General features: G+C 43.7%; 1 protein-coding gene across 1 annotated transcript in view; it reads right to left on the bottom strand.

Moving 5' to 3' along the window:
• Positions 1-22,137, bottom strand: part of ERBB2 (erb-b2 receptor tyrosine kinase 2) — a 57,804-nt gene extending 35,667 nt beyond the window's left edge. Inside the window, exons 1-2 of the mRNA XM_081836969.1 lie at positions 21,716-22,137; positions 822-973 (exon numbers count right to left, since the gene is read on the bottom strand). Of these exons, the coding sequence (XP_081693095.1) occupies positions 822-973; positions 21,716-21,800 (237 nt within the window). The 5' untranslated portion in view covers positions 21,801-22,137. The remainder of the gene's footprint in view (positions 1-821; positions 974-21,715) is intronic.
• Positions 22,138-22,746: the final 609 nt, after the last annotated feature.

Raw genomic sequence — 22,746 nt, 5'->3', positions numbered from 1 at the left:
CGTACTCTTCAATCTCCACCAACTTTCCTTCTCTAAACGCTACTTGAGAATATGAAGGGGCAGTGTGGATCAAATTGATTTAAATCACGATTTAAATCATGGTTTAAAACACTAGTCAGGAAGATTTGATTTAAATCACTAGTCAGTAAGACTTGATTTAAATTATTATTTTTTTACAGAAAGACTCCTTCTTGCTGGTGTAATCTTAATATTTACAACCAGATGAAGGTTTCATTTTTGGAATAATAAATTTTCAGAGTAGTTTCTTACAGTTATATCAAAAATTACTGATTTGGTTATACTATTAGAAATACATAGACAGATAATTATGAAATTGTTGTGAGGTTTAATAAGTTAACTGTTTATATTTGGACAACTTTTCTGCTGTACTTTACTGGAAGGAAAAAAAATAACCATTTCCTTAGTAACAATTTAAACAATTTGTTTAACTAAAGCAATAACATTATAGCATATGTATCCATGTTTGTTAACTGATGTGATTAAACAATTAAAAAAACTTAAGAGTTTTAGCACACATGAAAAACTTAAAACAAATCCTTATTTCCTGATGAATAGCCTTTGGACTATAATGTAACCTAAATAGAAAACTATCGTTAGAAAGATTTTTCCTCCAAAAGCATTTTATTTTAAAAATCCAATTAAAAAAATCTGATTTTGGGGGTTATTTTTTTAAACCCATTGATTTTTATCCACCCTGTGGAGTGTGTGCCCACCTTCCCCGTTTCCTCCTCTTCTCATTTTCATCCCATAAAGAGAAGCTGTCTTGAGAACATGCATTTAACTTCTCCCATCACACCCACCTTGAGAAAGGACGTGTCCACATCTGCCGGCAGATAAGTGATCTCCAGGTTGCCTTGCACAACTTGACAGTTCTCATAGAGGTGGCGGAGGGTGGCGTGGTGGTTTTCTGGGCTAGAGGGATGCTGCAGCTTCATGTCGGTCCCTGTGCAGACTGCGAAGGAGGAGGAGAAGTGCAAATAAGGTTGGAATCAAGAAAAGGGGGGTAACCAAACACACACACACACACACACACACACACACACACCTGGGAGCATGTCTGCAATCCTAAACTCCTTGTTATGAACTCCTTTTGAAAGGCTTGGGTAAAACTAGAATAGCTTCCAAATGTAAGGTAAAAGTTCCACATATATAAACCAGTGAATCAATACGCATTATTGTGACTGTGAGTAGTCTGAAGGCACCCTTCCCAAAAGATATTGAATTAGCAATGGGGGGAAAAAATCAGCACACTAGGAATCTCAGCTCTCTCTTTTGGGTTTTTAAAATTTAAGTTCCTATCCCTCAGGTCTGCTGGGAATCTCAGAAACTCATGGGAGAGCCAAGCTGAGTTGGAATTCAGTGCTCCATTTACTGTATTTTTCCATGTATAAGACTGTATTTCCGCCATATTTTTTCAAGTTTAAAATTGGGAGTCGTCTTATACACGGATAGTGCATATGGGGGATTTTTGGGGGATTTGGAGCCCCCCCAAAATAGGGGCCGTGCTATACATGGGGGCGTGTTATATACGGAAAAATATGGTAACTTTTTCTCCTTCATGACTAGCAGAAAGAGAATAGTTTAGACAAGCAAATACCGGATTTTTCCGTGTATAAGACTAGGTTTCCCCCCAAAAAAAATAATGTCAAAAATTTGGGGGTGTCTTATACACAGATACATCTCCCCCCATTTTCTTAATTTGGAGTCCCCCGAAATAGGGGGCATCTTATACATCTTACATTTTTTAAAAAAATATTTTTTATTAATTTTACAACATAAACAAAAAAACACACAAACATAACACGACTTCCCCAAACCTCCCCTTCACTGCATTCTTGTTTTAAAATTTTTTAGCAATCCTTCATCCCTTTTTATATTTAATTCTCTCTAAAAAAATTTAAATTTCAATTTTTACAGCTGTAATTCTTTATATCCAATCCCTTGACATCTTAACATTCCGAAATTTTACAACAATTTTTAAGATAAATTTTGAATTTTTTCCAGTCTTCTTCCACTGTCTCTCTCTTCTGGTCACGGATTCTGCCGGTCATCTCTGCCAGTCCCATAAATTCAGTCACCTTGGTCTGCCATTCTTCCAGAGTAGGTAGTTCTTTAGTCTTCCAATACTTTGCCAAAAGAATTCTTGCTGCTGTTGTTGCGTACATAAAAAATGTTCTATCTTTCTTTGGAACCATTTGGCCTACCATGCCCAAGAGAAAAGCCTCCGGTTTCTTTACAAATGTCCACTTAAGGATTTTCTTAATTTCATTATAGATCATTTCCCAGTAGGCCTTAATCTTCGGGCAGGTCCACCAAAGATGATAAAAAGTTCCTTCACATTCATTACACTTCCAACAATTGTTATTGGGCAAGTGATATATCTTTGCAAGCTTGACTGGGGTCATGTACCACCTATAGATCATTTTCATTATATTCTCTTTTAAGGCACTACATGCCGTGAATTTAATACCTGTGGTCCATAACTGCTCCCAGTCAGCAAACATAATATCATGACCAATATCTTGTGCCCACTTAATCATGGCTGATTTAACCGTTTCATCCTGTGTGTTCCATTTTAGCAGCAAATTATACATTCTAGACAAATTCTTAGTATTGGGTTCTAGCAATTCTGTTTCTAACTTTGACCTCTCCTTCTGGAATCCTAGTTTCCTGTCCTGCTTAAAGGTCTCATTAATCTGGTAATAATGTAACCAGTCTCGGACTTTAGGTTTCAATTTCTCAAAACTCTGTAGTTTCAACTTTTCACCATCATATTCTATAATTTCACAATATTTTGGCCAGTCTGAATCCATGTTCAATCTTTTTACCGCCTTGGCTTCCATTGGTGACAACCACCTGGGGGTTTTACTCTCTAACAAATCTTTATATCGGTTCCATACATTATACAGTGCTTTCCTAACAATATGGTTTTTAAAGTTTCTATGTACCTTTACCTTGTCATACCATAAATATGCATGCCAACCAAAGTTGTTATCATAACCTTCCAGATCCAGAATATCTGTATTCTCAAGAAGTAGCCATGGTTTCAGCCAGCAAAAAGCTGCTGCTTCATAGTAAAGTTTTAAGTCCGGCAGGGCAAAGCCCCCTCTATCCTTTGCATCAGTCAAAATCTTAAATTTTATTCTGGGTTTTTTGCCCTGCCAGACAAATTTAGATATATCTTTCTGCCACTTCTTGAAACAGTCCATCTTATCTAGAATTTGCAATGTCTGGAACAAAAATAACAATCTTGGCAATACATTCATCTTGATAACAGCAATTCGGCCTAACAAGGAAAGTCTCAGCCTAGACCATATATCGAAATCTTTCTTCACTTCCAACCAACATTTCTCATAATTATCTTTAAATAAGTTCACATTCTTAGATGTTAAATTCACCCCCAGATATTTTACTCTTTTTGCAATTTCCAAACCGGTTTCTCTTTGAAAACTATCTTTTTCCCCCATCGTTAGATTTTTTTCCAGCACCTTTGTCTTATGCTTATTTAATTTAAAACCTGCTACTTGACCAAATATTTCAATTAATTCCAAAACTCTTTTTGTACTGGCTTCTGGCTGTTGTAATGTCAAAACTAGATCATCTGCAAATGCTCTTAACTTATAATGTTTAGTTCCGACCTGTATTCCTTTAACCAGCTGGTCCCTTCTAATCATATTCAGGAAAACCTCCAGTACCGATATAAACAATAGGGGGGATATTGGGCATCCCTGTCGTGTCCCTTTCTCTATTGGAATCTCGTCCATGACCATACCATTTACAATTAGTTTAGCCTTTTGCTCAGAATATATTGCACCTATACCGTTTTCAAAATTTTTGCCTACCCCCATCCCTTGGAGATTCCTCTTCATAAAACTCCAGCAAATGTTGTCAAAGGCTTTCTCTGCATCCACAAAAATCAGCACAGCTTTTCTATTTATGTCAGTTTCTAAGAGTTCCAAAATGTCTATAATGTTCCTCACATTTTCTGACAATTGTCTACCTGGTAGAAAGCCTGTTTGGTCCCTGTGAATCTCCTCTAACAAAACTTTTTTAAATCTTTTTGCTAAAATGTCTGCAAAAATTTTATAATCCACATTCAAAAGTGATATAGGGCGGTAGTTCTTGACTTGATGTTTCTCAGTTTCTGTCTTCGGTATAAGTGAGATGAATGCTTCCTTCCACGATTCGGGAGCCTTTTTCCCCTCCAAGATTTGGTTGCAAACTTCTTTCAATGGTTGTACTAACCATTCCTTCAATGCTTTATAGTATCTCGCAGTTAGTCCATCTGGTCCTGGTGATTTCCCTAGTTGCATATCCTGAATGGCACTCTCTATTTCTTGATCTGTAATTCTCTCATTCAAACTCCTTCTGTTTTTTTCGGAAATTTTTGGCAGGCCGTATTTTTCAATAAATTCTGCTATCTCTTGTTCATTCTTTGGCCCTTGTTTATACAATTTCTTGAAAAAACTTTGAAAGCAGTTACTTATCTCATTTGGTTTATTAATAAACTTCCCATCTACTTCGAGTGATGTCACCGTATTCAGCTTTTGTCTCTTTTTCAATTGCCATGACAGTAGCTTCCCACATTTATCTGCTGACTCGACATCTTATACATCTTACAGACAGAAAAATATGGTATATGCAAATTGGATTAAAATTATGCAGAATTCATTTTGGGGTACAGGTTTTTAATTCAAGTATACAGAACCGTGCTATTTATAGACAAGCTGCTTCCCCCTCTAGAACAAAAAACTGAAAATAAAATTATCTTTGTAAATTGAGTAGCCTTTCTGTTACAGGCCTCAGGTCTTTGGCAAGTGATAAACTTTACGCCTGATTGTGGGAGAAAAGGCAGGTTTTAGGAAGCTAAGTTCTGTCTTTCCCTGTAAATGTGAGGCTTTTCCAGCTCTAGAGCCAAGATATAATTTTCTGGAAAGATTTCTTGGCTTTAAACAAGACATACGTCAGGCAGAAATCCAACAGGTGGCGTTCCCTGTGTGGAAAGAAAGGCATCTTTTAAACCCCTGTGCAACAGAGAGCTCAAATAGGCAGTGCTGGATGGTGATTTCATACACTGGTTTGAACTAAAGAGGCCATTTTATTTTATTTTATTTTGGCTTCAGGAATCTCAGCATGCAACTCATTCCCGGAGGCTGGAATCTATCCAAGCCATTCTGAGCCAAGCAGGAACTTCTCTCATCCTTTCAGAAAGCCCGATACTTCCTGTGCTTCTCCCCCACTCATCACAATTCAACCAACCAGCATGCATTATTCCCCACGTACAGCCTTTTCGCCTCAATAAAAATCCTCCTCCAGATTCCTAACACCAAAGACAACACAGCACTATCTGTTACTATAGGAAATGCTGGGCTCCCGTTTCAACTTGGTAGCTCATTTCAATAACTTCCTATTGATTAAGTCCACAGCCCACCAGTCTCTCTCTCTCTCTCTCTCCCTCTCTCTCTCTCTCTCTCTCTCTCTCTGTGTGTGTGTGAGAGAGAGAGAGGGGGGGGGAGTGTAAGAATTGCTGCTCCTCAGCCAATGAGTTCTACAATTTGACAAAACTTGGCATTTAGGAGGAGGTATGGAGGGACCGACTGTTTCGAAGATCATCTCACTCAAGATTCAACGGTTTGCAACGACCTTGGTTTGTGAACAAATGCATTTGGGACTAAACTGAAAAAATTAAGTTTTCCAAGCCAGATAGAAATAGACAAAACAAAGTGTATAGCTTCCTCACAAACCTTGGAATAAGATAAACCAAGAGGCCGGTAGGTTTTATGTAAATAACAGGCAATTAAAAGCAAGAGGGAGGGAAGTCACACAACTGTTATAACAAAAATCTGCTCCCTTTCCCTTATGGGGTACCCCAAGAGCCCATGTAGAGTCATTATTTAGGACTAGGTTCTCTATGTGTAGGAGAAAATAACAAGAGGCCAACCAGAGAATATTGAGAAGCAAAGCAGCTAGGAAGCCTGATCTTTATTAAACTGTTGCAACAGGGGGCTCACAACCCCACGCAGGAGGGAGGAGGAACCCCGAATATTGGTGTGCAAGTCCTTATATAGACTTTTTAAGTTGCCCACCTTGAGCCAAAGACCACACCCCTGTAACATCATACATACATCAAAGAAGGAGGTGGTCAACAACAGAGGAGGCGGTCTACAGCAGAAATCCTGTTTGCCAGAGTACCTGATAATGGTCACTGGTTGCATTACCTGGGCAGTCTGGGCATTCGTGAAAATACTCAGTTCCTGAATCCAGGTCACAGACTCACCCTATTCATACACAGATACACCCTTAAGACAGGATTTGTGAGCAAAGAGGCAATGGTGAGGTTTTCCCATTTCCTTCCTCCTTGCAGAGGAACATTTGAGGTCAATTTGGGAGAGTCATAATGGTTTCAGGACTATTTTCCTGTACTGTTTCAGACATGTGGTTTCTATCTGAAGGCAGCCCTGTTTAGGGAAGCTTTTAATATTTCATAAATTAGTGTATTTTAATGTTTTGTTGGAAGCTGCGCAGAGTGGCTGGGGAAACCCAGCCAGATGGGCGGGGTATAATTAATTATAATTTTATTTATTTATTTATTTATGTGTTTGCCTGCTACATTTATTTTATATCTTAGACCTTATAATTCTCATAACACAACGAATGCTGAGCATGTGCTTCCTTGATAGCAAAAAACACCCATACACGTTAGCCAAAGAAATTATTTTTGAAACAACAACCAGACTAGTGTTAAGAAGCAACATACTAAAAGCTGCAACATCCAGCTCACTATAAACAGTTGCACCATCATCCACATTTGTCAGGCTGGCTTTATTCCAGCGCAAGGGGCGACAGAGTCCCCCCACTGGGGACTGCTGGCCACACTCCTATGTGCTATTCAAAGGCCCTATGTGGTCCCCGATGCCTCCTCCCAGCCTCTGAGAAGGGGAGATGCTGTGTGGTAACCCAGGGGGTGGGGAAACTTTTCCACCACAAAAGCCACATTCCCTCATGGGTCATATTATGGGGGCCTTGGCTGGAGAGAAAGAGAAAGACAGACAGACAGAAAGAGACACAGACACATACAGAGAGAGACCCGCCCTTGCTATAAGCAACACCCTACAAGATGCAGTGAAGTTGGGGGAAACTAGTACAGCATCAAGACACCAGTGATATCATATACCGTATTTTTCGCTCTATAGGACGCACCCGACCATAGGATGCACCTTGTTTCAGAGGGGGAGAACAAGAAAAAAAATTCTCTCCCTCTCTGCGCAGCGCCCCTTCAGCAAAGCGGCAGGAGAAATGGAGCCCCTTCCATTTCTCCTCCCGCTTCGCTGAAGGGGTGCTACGCAGAGAGGGAAAGCTGCGCAGCGCCTCTCCAGTGAAGCAAAGCCAGGAGAGCAAGAGGGATCGTGTGCACTGACCCCTCTTGCTCTCCTGGCTTCAGCGAAACCAACACAAAGCCTCCGGAGCACGGCGGGAGCGCTCCCACTGCACTTTGGAGGCTTCGCGTTGCTATCTCTGAAGCCATGGAGCCTGCATTCGCTCCATAAGACGCACACACATTTCCTCTTAATTTTTGGAGGGGGAAAAGTGCATCTTATAGAGCGAAAAATACGGTATTTTGTACAACCAGGCATTACTATGTGCGATGAGGTGGTGGGAAACTGTGGCTTGCTTGCAGCAGCAGCAGAAACATGCATTTAAATGAGATTTTCTTTCTTTCATAGATTAATACAGAAACAGGATAGAATCGATTTATGGGTTAGCACATGCACAGATGATACAGAACGGAAACTGAATGATTTGCCCACTCCTGGTCAGAGGTAGGTAGCCTTACCATGGGGCAAGATTCCGCCCCACAGATGGTAACTACCCTAAAGCAGGAGTGGGGAACTGGACCCAGCTGGCAGACCACGTCCCTAGCTCCCCCACCCGCTGTGGACCAACTCTGACAGGTGTGTGGGATCATCTACCTGAGGTCATACTGACACCCGCAGATTGACACCTGTCAAAATTCAAAGGCGGTCTGCAGAGGAAGCTGTATTAATCTAAACTGCTTCCTCCAAATGGAGAGAGAGAAGCCCCCACTCCAACGGAGAACTCCCATGTGCAGTAGATCCCAGTGAGGTTCCCCACTATTCCCCTAAACTAGGGTAAGCAGAGAGGGAGACTCAGCTGCATCATTTAACAGCAATGGGACGTTCACCTGCACAAATCCTATTGAAATATGCAGCTCCAGTTCATTTTCACTAGGCTTGCACAGGAGAAATGTGCTGGCAGATTGTACCTCATCGTATCCAGTGTGCATTTGGATTGCCCATCTCAATCTGAGTCCCGGTTAATCTAGTCTTTTCAGAATCTTCTCTCATAAGTACCTTCTTGTACAGTCGTACCTTGGTTCTAGAAAGGAATTCGTTCCAGAAGTCCGTTCGACTTCCAAAAGTTTGAAAACCAAGGCGTGGCTTCCAACTGGCTGCAGGAGCTTCCTGCACTCAATCGGAAGCTGCAGAAGCCGCGTCGGACATACGACTTCCAAAAAACGTTCGCAAACCGGAACGCTCACTTCTGGGTTTGCGGCATTCAGGAGCCAAAACGTTCGAGTCACAAGGCGTTTGGGAACCAAGGTATGACTGTACAGTGGTACCTCGGATTACATACGCTTCAGGTTACACATGCTTCAGGTTACGGACTCCACTAACCCAAAAATAGTACCTCGGTTTAAGAACTTTGCTTCAGGATGAGAACAGAAATTATGCTCTGGTGGTGCGGCAGAAGCAGGAGGCCCCATTAGCTAGAGTGGTGCTTCAGGTTAAGAACAGTTTCAGGTTAAGAACGGACCTCTGGAACGAATTAAGTACTTAACCCGAGGTACCACTGTACTTGGATGTGAGGCTGTGCTTCGTGGCCAATTTTACATGGGAAGAACTGAGAGGATACAAAGCAGGGCTTTCTTGCTGGCGGCACCCACTCTGTAGAACTCCTTGCCCCCCCCCCCCGCAGCAAATAAAAAGCTTCATTGCAATTGCACTGTATTAAATCATTAGAGGAACATGTTAATTTTAAAGAAGTGCAATTTTTTTCTTTTTCTTTTCTTTTTCTCTTACTAGCATGCCGCTTTGAGCAGCCTTAGGCAACGGAACTCAGAAACATTATAAAAGTAGAGTGGTACCTCGGGTTAAGTACTTGATTCGTTCCGGAGGTCTGTTCTTAACCTGAAACTGTTCTTAACCTGAAGCACCACTTTAGCTAATGGGGCCTCCTGCTGCTGCTGCTGCTGCTGCTGCTGCCGCCGGAGAACGATTTCTGTTCTCATCCTGAAGCAAAGTTCTTAACCTGAGGTAATATTTCTGGGTTAGCGGAGTCTGTAAGCTGAAGCGTATGTAACCTGAAGCGTACGTAACCCGAGGTACCACTGTATAGTTAATATGGCCTTCCTCTAATAGGGACCCAATAGAAACAAGCTTTAAAGGCTTTCTGTGGGGAAAGGACCATTCTTCAGACTTGTTATGCACTGGAGATTTTGCACTTTGTTCCTTGAAAGAGGAGGGCGGGGGAAGGGAGATTGGCACTAAGAAATAACAGGCCAGTTATAACATTCAGAGCAGGAGAGAAACAAGCTTGTTTTTCTGGTTGGGATGGGCGTCTTCTCCTCATGTTTACTCCATTCCCACGCGGGCCGTTTACGCAACCCTCTTTCCTGCACGGACAAGCACCAGAAAGAGAAGCAGAACCAGCCTTCGCCTCTAGAGGATCGGCAACATGACGCCAAGGAGCCCAGTGGCAGCCAAGTGACCGAGCCCACAGACACACAACCCAGCAGCTCCCAATCAGATAAAAGTCTGGACAGTGGGGAAGAAACTGACACATTCCTGTTGGCAGAAGAAAGTGTGATTCAAGTCAGGTCCAAGGTTCAGCGGGAATGAAGCATTAAGCGAGGTGGGACTAATAAGCAGGTTAAAAACAATGAACAGGTGGACTCAGGTTTACCATGTGGCTGAGAACTATCTGAAAATAATCTCAAAACAAGTTCCACAGACTTTCAAATTGTTTTTTTGATTTCTTCTGCTCCAGCTGAGTCTATTTTGGGTACCTCTCCCTGATAAATCATTTTTCTCTCATTTGCCTTTGGGGGATGCCTTGCAAAAAATGTTGTTTAGTATGCATACACAACTATTCTTTTTTGGCATTTCAGTCCCACCCACCCCAGCCAGGACTTTTAAGAAGCGAAATCTCTGACTGGATTCTTGTCGGCATGAATGTCAATGAACGCTGAAGTATCATGCTTGATACAGCTTTCCATTTCATATTCTGCAGCTGGCAAGATTCCCTTTGAGTTATTGGGAACGTATTACCACAAGTGTGTCTTCTTAGCGCATCTTTAACCAAATGAACAAACACCCTTTTCTGCTTTTAAAGTGGTGTAGGGCAGGCTACTTGCACAGCAAATGAGTACCGTCTGCAGCAGAGTGCATAGTCCTCAGAAATCAGTCAGGCAAAGGCATCAATTCAGGCAGGAATCCTTTCTGTAAGGATCCCTTTGTGCATTTGTGAAATGTACTGTAACCCAGTGTAGCCCAGGTACTTATGGGGGGGGAGGAGGAGGAGGAGGAGAGCAGGATATTTCCCCCCCAAAATGGTGGATGTTTTGAGAGTTTCTATCCAGCAATACTTCCAAACAGTATAGCAGGTGTGCACAACATCTGGCCTACCAAGCTGAACAAACAGCCCAGCAGGCAGAAGAATATATAACCTGATAGTGCTGCCTGATTGCGGCTGTAAATGCACAGGTCAAGTGGCAGGCAACCCACAATACAAGGCTGGTAAGCAAGGTTTGGGTTGGTAGATTCACCAACTGTCTAGACCTGCAGTATGGCAACACGGAAACAATGTGGGTTTTTTTAATCAAGAGGTATTTTTTTAAAAAAAAATTGTAAGGACTGGTAATTTTTATTTAAAGAACCGGGGAGAGAGAAGGCGAGAGCACACACTTGCAAGGGACATGTATTTTCTCTCTAAATCTTAATTTTAATGAACTGGCCCTAGGATGGAGAAGCAGTTGCCCAAGCCCTAGGTGTATTATGGACAATGGATTAAAACAACTACTTTGGCACGACAACCAATGGCAGAATTTGGATCTTCAAGTTGCAGAAATATTTTTGACACAGTAAAATAATAGGTACAGCAGCCTTAGACGGTAAACCAGCAGCAACACGGGAAAGGCAGCAGCAATAACAACAACACAGGCCTATCTTACAAATGACTGACAACGAGAAAAAAACAACCTCTTATTAAACGTAATAGAGTTTTATGGCTGAGGCAGGATATGAACTGAAGGTTCCTCCTACTAACTGTGTGCATTTATATCCACTATACACCATTAATAGATTAGAACTTTGACAGCATCTAAATCAAATCAGAAGTTTACCACGAGTACAACCATTAGTTTGTTCTAGATTGTATTATCAGATGACAAAGGGTCACAGAACCCTTTTACTGCTAAATGTCACACAGTTTGGGGGATTTCTCCAGGTGTAGAGCCCCCTCCCTGCACAACATGCTACACCTGCCAATTTTTAGGTCAACAGAGCTATAAACAGAGCAACAAAGAACATCAAAACATAATCTGCTTTGCAACTATTGACAGATGTAGGAGCCCTGCTCCAATTGCAGCTAGCCTCCTTGAGAGCAAAGGAGAAATATGGACATTTATGGCAGATGAAAGAAAGAAAGAAAATTAAATATAGATTTTCAGGTTGGGACTGAGGTGCCAGTTCTGAAAATATTGCAGGTGACTTCACTAGACAATCTCCATTTTAGAATGAAGAAAGCATTTATGGGTGGAGGCCTAGATTGGCCTTTTGGGGGATTCTTTGAGGAATAACTTCTGCAGCAGAAGCTGCGGCTCAACCCTTCTCCCTCCTGGATCAATGGTGTCATTAGACTACCCCCGGGCGGGTTTGGCAGGGTTTGAGAACAAAACTGCTTTTTCAAGCCGGGCATGTTTTAGAAAGGAAAAGTGGCTCATTGAAGCAATGCTGGTGGAGCCGACATGCTCCACCTTCTACACATTTTGGGCATGCCCATGCAGCTTAAAGGAGCTAGAATCAAGATAAACTCCCCCACTTCACCCAGGCCAGTTGCCACTGGGAGATCAAGACTTACAGCAGGGGTAGGCAACCTAAGGTCCGTGGGCCAAATCCGGCCCAGTCGCCTTCTAAATCCAGCCCGCAGACGGTCCGGGAATCAGGGTGTTTTTACATGAGTAGAATGTGTCCTTTTATTTAAAATGCATCTCTGGCTTATTTGCGGGGCCTGCCTGGTGTTTTTACATGAGAAGAATATGTGCTTTTATTTAAAATGCATCTCTGGGTTATTTGTGGGGCATAGGAATTTGTTCATCCCCCCCCCCCCAAAATATAGTCCAGCCCACCACATGGTCTGAGGGATGGTGGACCGGCCCATGGCTGAAAAAGGTTGCTTATCCCTGACCTACAGTATAGCAGAGGCTGTGAAAAGGAAGGAGCTGCTAAGCATTTGATAGGTACAGAGCTCAGTCTCTTTACACAGGGGTAAACAACTTTGTGCCTTCTAGATATTCTCACATGGGAGAGAGCTGATACAGCAACAAAGAGGGGAAATGTACTCTGTGCGTGTTCAGAGACCCACTTCAAATTTACGTCAGACATTTTAGAGCTGAGTCAGCTCTGACATGCAATTCAATCACAGGGTTTTGGATAAATGCACTCTGCCACTGTTAAGTCACACCAGGAAGCTAGACAAGAACTTTTATTATCTCATTTTCAACAACAGCAACACAGCACAGGAAACTTGACTTCATCCAGATACAGCTATATTCAGGGTCACCTAGTGGCTACACCATAAAAATGACACTATCCGCACAAAAACCAAAATTTGGCAGGGCAAGTAACAGGCGTGCTCTTCTTTCTCAACTCCCGGTTTTTAAAATGTGTGGTTGGTGAAATTCAGCATTCTTTTTCATTTCTTCATTAAAAAGGCACATTTACAGCTCCCCATGTTTTGAAGGGTGCATCTCAAAATTAGTTAGGGCATCTAAGCCTACAGATGGTAGGACTGAAGGACAAAGGTCTTAGTTTTGGAAGAAAACTAAGCCGCATGCAAGGGGTTCAATACTTGCCCACATAAGGACAGAAACACCAGTCTGGTAAGCAAGGCTACGATAAAGTGTGTCAAGTTTCAGCAAACACTACAGATAAGTTTCCAGGCACAAGTGGGAGGTTTTTGAGGAACCCCAACACTGGGAAAGACAGTTGTGAAGAAAAGTGCTGTCCCCACATCCTACAGACAGCAAAATGGGGAAGAGACTAGCGTTTGCTGGGGGATCCTTACAGCAGTCTCAGAAACCCTGCTCCTTTGGCATTCTTCACCCCAAAGGAAGCCCTATATATTCTATGGTTGTGCATTGCCCATGGCAGACACCTAATGGGGAATTCTACCATGGCCGAGGCACAGCAGCCATGTCACTTGCCAAGGAGCAGTCTCGCTTCCTCGGCATCTAGGGCTCAGTGGGGACTCTCCTACGGGACAATCGACTGAAAAGGGGCCGTAATAAAGTCAACTCCCAGCTGCCCGAGTTCTCAGCGTGTCCGCCAGTGGTCTCCCAGCAACCAAGCAGTAAGAGGCTTCAGGCCTGAGCCACCCAGACAAACAGAGGGCCTGGGCTCTTTTCTAGTGCTTGGTATAAAAAGAGTGGGAGGACACATTAAAATTAACTTTATTACAGCTGGTGAGATTCAGTTCCGGACTGAGCCCCCACAGCTTTCGTAGATGCTCTCCTCTTTGCACCACTTTCTTTAAAAAAACTTTAAAAGTGGATTAGGCAAATTAACCAAATACAGCTGAGGCAAGTGGACCCGCTTGTTTTCAATTAATTCAGCAAGGAAAGTTAGTATGCTATTGTACAGGGCACCAGGTGCCTGCAAGAAATGAGCTATAAATCATATCTACTCTTCTGTGGCTCCACCCCAATTCTTCCAACAGAAGAAACCATAGCTAACTAGAAGCTCTGCATTCAGACACAGCATATTTCTGAATACCAGATGTTGCAGATAAACAACAAGGGAACATTGTTGTCCTCGTGCGCTGCTTGTAGGCATCCCAAAGGTATTAAAACAAGAGTGCTGGACCTGAAGGTCAAGTGATTTGCGCCCTGGAGGAAGGGCGGGATATAAATTGAATAAAGAACAAATGAATAAATGAATAAAATCACAACCTGAGTACAAAACAGAGGTGTGGTCCAAGCACAAAGCCCACAAACCATTTCTCCTTCTAAAAAATCACCAGTCCTTTGATTCAACTGCCTTCAGTGCTATGGTATGTCCTACTCTGAATTTCCCCTTTCCACCCACTCCACCTTCAGGCTTCACATGTTTGCAGACACAAAAAGAAAAAAGAAATTCAGGTAAGACTCATAGAATAGCGCTATAAACATTTCCTTCTTCACACAACACAGAGTTAACCTAAGGAATTCTGCACAACACAATGTGAGGATGGTCACTAGGTCTGGGAGTTTTTCTGGAAGGATCAGAAAATGTCAAGGCATTTGGTTAACAGATCTATGAACAGCTAAAATAGCTAAATGGAACATCAATGTTAAGAAGTAGCATCTTTCTAAAAAGCTAGGTGATTCTACAGGCAAACAACAGGAGAAGGCCGTCACCTTCACATTCTGCCCATCTAGCTGCTGTTGGATATAGCATGGTAGACTAGATCATGCTAGTTCTTTCGGTTTATGAAATCGTGCTATGAATTAGTTCTCAAGGGAAAGACAGAAGATCCACACCCTTCGTGAACCCCATCAACAGAGCCAGAATGGATGGAGATAAGGCACTAGATCTGACCACCTCTCTGAGGAAGCAGAATTCTTGCAAACCAAAACATGAAATTTAAAAGATGTTGACGGACAGATGCTGTCTAATAAGCACCCATTCGCCCTCCAACTCTCTGTCTCCTGCTTGAACAGCTCCCGGCTTTGAGGGAGCCCTTGGCAAACTGTGCTTTGCTAGGGCTCCTCCTAAGCTGGTGGGCTTCCTAGATGCATTCTTACTTAGCAGAAGCAGAAGGGAGAGGAAGCCAAAAGTAACAGCCACCCGTGTGGCATGGCACTACTAGCAGTGCCTCTCAATTTCCCTTCCAGACTTGGTACTTTGATCTCTAATCTTGCTGAGGAGGATAAGAGCGCTGGGGAAAACAAAGGAGCTATAGCAGCTGCACACACAGTGCTCTGTGATAGCAGGGGTTCAATGGGAAAGAGTTTCTATTCTGCACAGTGACCAGTCAAGTGGCTAAACAGAAACCTAGGTAGGATTTGCAGGGGGTGGACTAGATGACCCTCGGAGCCCCTTCCAACTCTACAATTCAATGATTTGCTAAATCAACCTGCAACTCACAACAACCCCCACCCTTAGTGTTTTGGTATCTACCCCAGGGGCAGGGAACCTGTTGGCCTCCAGATGTTGCTGGCCTCCAACTCCCATCATCCCTAACCATTAGCCATGGTGGCCGAGGCTGATGGGAGATGGAGTCCGATGTCATCTGGAAGGCCACAGGTCCCCCATCCCAGGTTGTCTATAACCCATGGAACATTCCATTCCACACTGGATCTATCATAGATAAACAGCTACACAGCAAACTGGTGAATGCTTTAAGCAACAAACAAACTATCCCAAGTGCAATCACTTAAGATAGCAGTATATTTAAGGGGAACCTAGAAAATAGCATGTCGTCAAAACAAGTGAACCGCAGGACCCCCTGTAATGACACAGAAAAAGTTGTGGTGCAATTCTAGACTGGCATGGCAATGCATAGCGCTTGAGTACTGCAGCAGCGTTACGAGAGATTTGGGGTGCTGTAGCAGCCTGGCGCTGTGGTGTAAACCATTGAGCCTTGGGCTTGCCGATCGGAAGGTCGGCGGTTCAAAACCCCGCGACAGGGCGAGTTCCCGTTGTTCAGTCCCAGCTCCTGCCAACCTAGCAGTTTGAAAGCACGTCAAAGTGCAAGTAGATAAATAGGTACCACTCCAGTGGGAAGGTAAACGGCGTTTCCGTGCGCTGCTCTGGTTTCGCCAGAAGCGGCTTAGTCATGACCCAGAAAAACTGTCTGCGGACAAACATCGCCTCCCTCGGCCAGTAAAGCAAGATGAACGCCGCAACCCCAGAGTCGATCGCGACTGGACTTAACTGTCAGGGGACCTTTACCTTTACCTCTTTTTAACAGTCTGGGGGCAGGGAAACCAGCTGCCTGTGGTAAGTGAGTAGTGCTTATCTATCTCTCCTTCCCTCTTTTGGTCATCTTACAGCAGAAAGAATCCCTGGGATTTAAGAGCATGGCAATGTCCGTTACAATTACCCAGCACATTCTGCTATTAAGGAACAGGGGTGGGTTGCTGGGGGAGAGAGATTGGTGGAGATTGGGAGGTTGAAGGTTCCTGCTTGCTCTGTAAAACCATTAGAGAGTTTAATATTTAACAGCAGCTGCAATAGAAGAGAGGTTTGGTGGGGGGAAGGTTCTGGCGGGAGCCTGAAGGTCACTATGGAAACAAGCTAACTTAGGTCAAGGGAGTGTGTGTACCCCCCCCATCGCATGCTAATATCCCAACTCAAGGAAGAAAGAAGGAAGATTAAAGAATGAAAATCAAGTTGGGACCTCGCCAAATTATTGTCTCATTATTGTATTGGTTTTGGGGTCTGTTCATGATTTACAAGGGCTTTTTTAAAAAGACACACAGATGACCTCAATATAATCCTTACAACCAGTGCTTTTTTTCTGGGGTTTTCAAGGGTATGTACTACTGGAACCTTTTCCCGCCAAATGTTAAAACTGTGGCACTTACTGTAATAACTTCATGGTGAGTACTGGCACCTTCTCTCTCTCTCTCTCTCTCTAAAGCACTGCTTACAACAACCCTGCCAAGTGTACCAGCATCACTGTAGTATATTACATATTAGACTGCAGAGACTGCCCAAGCATAATCTTGGCATTCACATGCTCTCGACCAAAATCCCGAAAAAAGTCTTGTTTGAATCTGCAGAACACACCATGCTTTTACAGCCCAACAGCTATCTACATTTAAGTCTACCTCTGGAGTGTGCAAGCCTTCAAGTCATACAGCATTCTTCAGCCAAACAATACAAAGGCTGCGACACCTACATGCACTCAAAACCGCCTCCTTCATTGGCAACTTTTTGACTGACTGGTTCATCCTAATTCTACACATTTCCCAAATCTCCAAATATGTGTGACTGTGTTAACTGATTTAAAATATAATGTGCAGGGGAAAAGACCATCTAAGTTGTGAACACATTTCTTAAATCCCTAGCCACAAACAATTCTCATGCACCTGGAGGTAGGAAGAAAAGCAAACGGGAGTCTTTGAGCCCCAGCACCTCTTACTTTGAAACTCAACCACTGGATTTTCTTAGCAGGATTATTAAACAAAACAAAAAATGACGAAATACAAGGGATTAAAAAATTATTTACAAACAACACAGACTTTGCCTGCTGTACTTCACAGTAAAAAGAGCCAAAGAACAGCACACAGCAAAGCAAGGAGCCAGTAATGACAAGAATGGATGATCAAATAATCCCCCTTTGTGTCATTTTCAGCATGTTGTTAGCATATCTTCCCTTGCCACATCAGAAGTTTTGCAACATTCCAGTAAACCCCATCAAATTTTCCTTCCCTGCCTAAAATAACATCATCAACTCAAGTCAGATCTTTGGTCCAACTTAAGTCCCAACTCTAAACATTTAAATTGTGTGTGTCAATTTACTAAAGCCAATTTGCCAGGGCTGCTGGCAGAATTCACATTCTCCATTCAAGATGCAGAACCAGGCCGAAATGCAAAGCCCAACCAACATCGATGAGAACAGTTCCCCTTACTTCATTCCTACATGCACATCTCTTCAGATCTCCAGAGACAGAAAGCTAGCTCAATCAACGTGGTGAGAAGCCCCCCACTTCAGTATTATTCGAGATCTCTGCACTAAACAGTGACTGTGGGATGCAGGGAGGCAGCATCAAGTCCGCATACACTTATCAAACCATCCAGGATACAGTTTCAGCCTCTTTGTTTTGCACCAGCCCTGCTCCTCTGCATTTAACATCAACTTGGCATAATTTAATTGGTGAAGTCCCCACGAACACAACATGAGAGGTAGGGGGAAAGCTTCATCAGCTGAATTCCTGCAGCTCGTGCTCTTGGTTCCAATTCCGGCATTTGATTCTTCCCTTGGCAGGGTTCCTTGCAGCAAAACTATGTGAACATTTTTGTGTTTGTTTTGCAATCAAACAATTAAGAACATCGATCATAGAAACCACAACGCAAAAATTAACCCACAGTTTTACAACAGCTCAAACTCCTCAGATGAAAGCTCTTATGGGAACGTAATATCTTATACCAAGTCAGTCCATCTATCTCCGTATTGTCTCCCACCTGGAGAGGTCAGGGATCAAACCTGGAACCTTAAATGCAAAACAGATGATTCCCGCCCCCTCCCCAGCCACAGTGCTTCTCCTCTCCTAAATAAAGATGACTTTGCATATCTTTACCTACTCTCCAAGGATGGTCCTGTGTGGTGGGGCTTCCTTTGAAAAAGGACTGGAAACTCCAGCTAGCTCAAAACAGGGCAGCCAGATTCCCAAAGGGGAGGGTGATCGATACCACTCCATTGTATGCCAGTGTTTTTCTCATCTGCACTGGTCCAATTCAAAGTGCTAGTATTAATTTTTTAAGCCCTATTTGGGACCAGTATTATTGGCATCTGTCCATCTCAGAAGACAATGGAATACGCCTCCAGAGAGGCTCCCTGAACACCTACACTTTCAGCACCAGGTATATATCTCTTTATTCACACATACTATTTAACAACTATGGTTTTACTGCATTTTAGTCCTTAGATCAGTTTTGTGTCCACACACATACCCCTTTCCTGGTTATGTTTCACATTTTTATTGATCTTTTACTGCCTCTTGATGGTTTAATGTTGATTTTTTGTGCTGGTTCAGTTTCTTGCATTGACTGTTTTTTAATGTCTGATTGTAGCCTCATTTTATTGATTTTAAAACTGGTGAACCACCCAGAGTGGTGTACAACAATTTAAAATCACCACCCACGCAATATATGTATGTTATCAACGGAACTCAACAAGACACGTTTTTTCATCGTAACACACCCTTTACCCACCCCATTTCCCTTGTAGCAGCAAAACAATGCAAAGGATACCATATATATTTTTTCAATCATCCACAAGCAGGCAGCCCAGGCTTAAAGCAATTGGGCTGAACTGCACTTGAGGATTCAGCATGAAAATGGTATAGTCCAGGGGTCAGCAAACTTTTTCAGCAGGGGGCCAGTCCACTGTCCCTCAGACCTTGGGGGGCGGACTATATTTTTTGGGGGGAAATGAACGAATTCCTATGCCCCACAAATAACCCAGAGATGAATTTTAAATAAAAGCACACATTCTACTCATGTAAAAGCACTAGGCAGGCCCCACAAATAACCCAGAGATGCATTTTAAATAAAAGCACACATTCTACTCATACAAAAACACCAGGCAGGCCCCACAAATAACCCAGAGATGCATTTTAAATAAAAGGACACATTCTACTCATGTAAAAACACGCTGATTCCCAGACCGTCCATGGGCCGGATTTAGAAGGCGGTTGGGCCGGATCTGGCCCCCGGGCCTTAGTTTGCCTACCCATGGTATAGTCCGTCCAAGGGGTAGGGATGACGCACTCACAAGACAGAAAATACCGCGAAATGAATGGGCAATTGAAATAACCGGACAATTCATAGCTCACAGACAAGCAGAAAGTAGACTGTAGGCCACTATCCCATTTAGAGTAGACCGCCCTGGGGGATCAGCGGCTCTCCATATTGCTTCAGGACTCCCCTGTCAATCAACCCCAGGCAGCACAGTCCATGTGGATGGCAGAAGTTGTAGTCTTACAACAATATGATACCTCAAGGACTGCCTCCTTCCATATGAACCTACCCGGACCTTGAGATCATCTTCTGAGGCCCTTCTTTGTGTGCCTCCTCCATGAGAAGTCCGGAGGGTGGCAACGCGAGGTCGGGCCTTTTCTGCGGTGGCTCCCCATTTGTGGAATACTCTCCCCAGGGAAGTTCTCCTTTTATACACCTTTAGGCTCCAGTCAAAAACGTTCCTTTTCAACCAGGCCTTTGGGAATGGGAGGGATTATCGGTTTCTTGCTGCTCTTATTTTTACAATGTTTTTCATTACAGGTAGGTAGCTGTGTTGGTCTGCCGTAGTCGAAACAAAATAAAAAAATTCCTTCCAGTAGCACCTTAGAGACCAACTAAGTTTGTTATTGGTATGAGCGTTTGTGTGCATGTATCTGAAGAAGTGTGCATGCACATGAAAGCTCATACCAATAACAAACTTAGTTGGTCTCTAAGGTGCTACTGGAAGGATTTTTTAAATTTTGTTATGTTTTTCATGTTTTTAAATTATGTTTTTATGCGGTCAACCGCCCTGAGATCTGCGGATGATCTGCAAATTTACAAAGTTCTTGAACAGACAGCTGTGCTCATCCAGATGTTGCTGTACTTCAACTCCTCTCCTCCTTCCCCACTGGCCATCCTTGAGGGTGGGCAACATCTGGGGGGTGGGGGCAAAGGTTCCTCACTCCAGCCATAAGGGACTTCTTATGTTTTTAAGGAAAGACATTTGGGATCTCCGGAGCAATGCCCTTCGGCAAGTTTTGACACACGGCGGGGGTAGCCTGCTGGGGATTTAAGTCACGTTAACTCGTCAAGACTGAATGGGAACAAGTCCCGCTCCGTCCAGCACCATCTCCCGCCTCCTCCTTCGCAGGCAAAACCCTCCCTTTCTCTCTCACACACACACACATCCACTGCAATGTGTAACCCAAACAAGGCGACATCGTTTAACTCTGCCCTAACCGACTCGAGAGTAGAGCTGTCTCTCCGCCGCCCAGCGGGCAAGCAATTGCTAAGGCGGCTCAGAAGCGCCCTGCGCCAGCCGCGCAAAAACACGCGTCGCAAGGGCGGCTCTGCAAACATGCGCCCTTTTCCCGTTGCAGCCCGGGCTTGGGGGGCGAAAAAGGGGGCAGAGAGGGCGGCCGCCGACATCTTCAAGGGCAGCTAATCCGCGCCCCAATGAGTTCTTAATAGGCCCGTTTCCTTGAAGGCGCCCGTGGCCCGAAATCTCGGCGCAACCGACGATATAGAGGAGCAGAAACTTCTCTCTGGCCCCATTTCCCAGACCCAACTCCCACAACGTTTTGAACAATGCAAAGAACTGAGCTTTTGTCGATCACACCCACCCCACACACAAAAACACACCAAACCCCGCCCGCCCCCCGGCGACCGACTCCGATCTGCGTTGACCCGGAGACCAGGAATTAATTAATTAATCAAAAACACGCGGCTAATTAATGAAATAATCCCGCCCCGAACGAAACCCGAAAATCAACAAGTTTGCGCACATAAGTTTCTCTCCTCTCTCTTATTTCTTCCAACTTGGAACCCCCTTTCTTGGTTGCAAAACTGGCTGAGAAATTCCTTCCTGGCCGCCTTCCCTCTTCCTTTTCTTTGCTTCTCTCCCCCCCCCGCCGCCCCAATAAACAGAAATAGAAACAAAACAAAACATACGGATTCAAACTTACCTTCCGTGCTCCAAACAACTCCTGGCCAGACCGAAACCAAGAAGAACCCCATGCAAAACCAGCAGGGGCTGGGAATGGGCTCCATTGTTTTTTCATTGCAAATCCCAGCTCATAATTTCGTCCGGGGAAGAGAAGGAAGGAAGGTGGGTGGAGATTTTTGATTTTTTGATTTTTGTTTTCTCCAACCGCCTTGGCAATCGGGCCCGGTTTGTTTTCTCGAGCTTCGCTTCCCCCTTTGCACTTTTCTTTGCAACCCAACTTTTCAACCCTTTTCACTTCCTTTACCAAAAAAAAAAGTCACTACCAGAAGCCACCACCTCTTCTCACTCTCTCTGTCCCACCAGCACCAGGCGTCGGGAACGCGCGCCGAGCGCGCTCCGGAGCAGGATTCCTGCTCCCTCGGGAGTGGCAAACGAGTTCTTCGTCGGAGCACGCCAAAGCCGTTCTCTGCCTCGTGGGAAATCAAAGCTGGAGAGAGGAGAAAACTTTGCGAAACGTTTTGCTTTGCCTCCTTGCTGCTGAAGGTGGAATTCCTTTCCTTCTCCTTGGGCGATTTATTTGGACACTTTCCAGTTCAGAGCATCGACCTTGAATGGACAAAGAGAAGGGAAATATATATATTTCTTGGAATTAAATTAAATGCAGGCTATGCTTGCCAAATAATTTAAGGTGGAGGGGGCGGTGGGGAGAGGAAAGTATATAAATCTGGAGTGGGGGGGTGGAGGGGGGAGGAAGAAACAGCTGTGTGATAAGTAGAACTGTCCAATATTTCAAAGGACCTTAATTAACCGATTAGGAGGCAAATAATTAATATTGGTTGTTTCAATACTGTACTGTAAAATACATGATTTCGGACCGTCACCGAAAATCAATATGCGTAGTTGCCCTTCTGAAGGCCCTTACGATTTAATAAAGCACATGTGATTTCTTGAGAAATCACAATCCGCTCAAGCCAGCTAGCAGCAGAAACCATAATTTAGAATCATAGAATTGTAAACTTGGAGGGGACCGCTAGAGTAATCTAGTCCAAC

The sequence above is a fragment of the Podarcis erhardii genome, assembly GCF_964252035.2.
Source record: "Podarcis erhardii genome assembly, chromosome: 13".
In the NCBI taxonomy this organism is placed as follows: Eukaryota; Metazoa; Chordata; class Lepidosauria; order Squamata; family Lacertidae; genus Podarcis; species Podarcis erhardii.
Note: the sequence above shows the minus strand (reverse complement) of the source record. Positions and strands in the feature narration are given on the sequence as shown.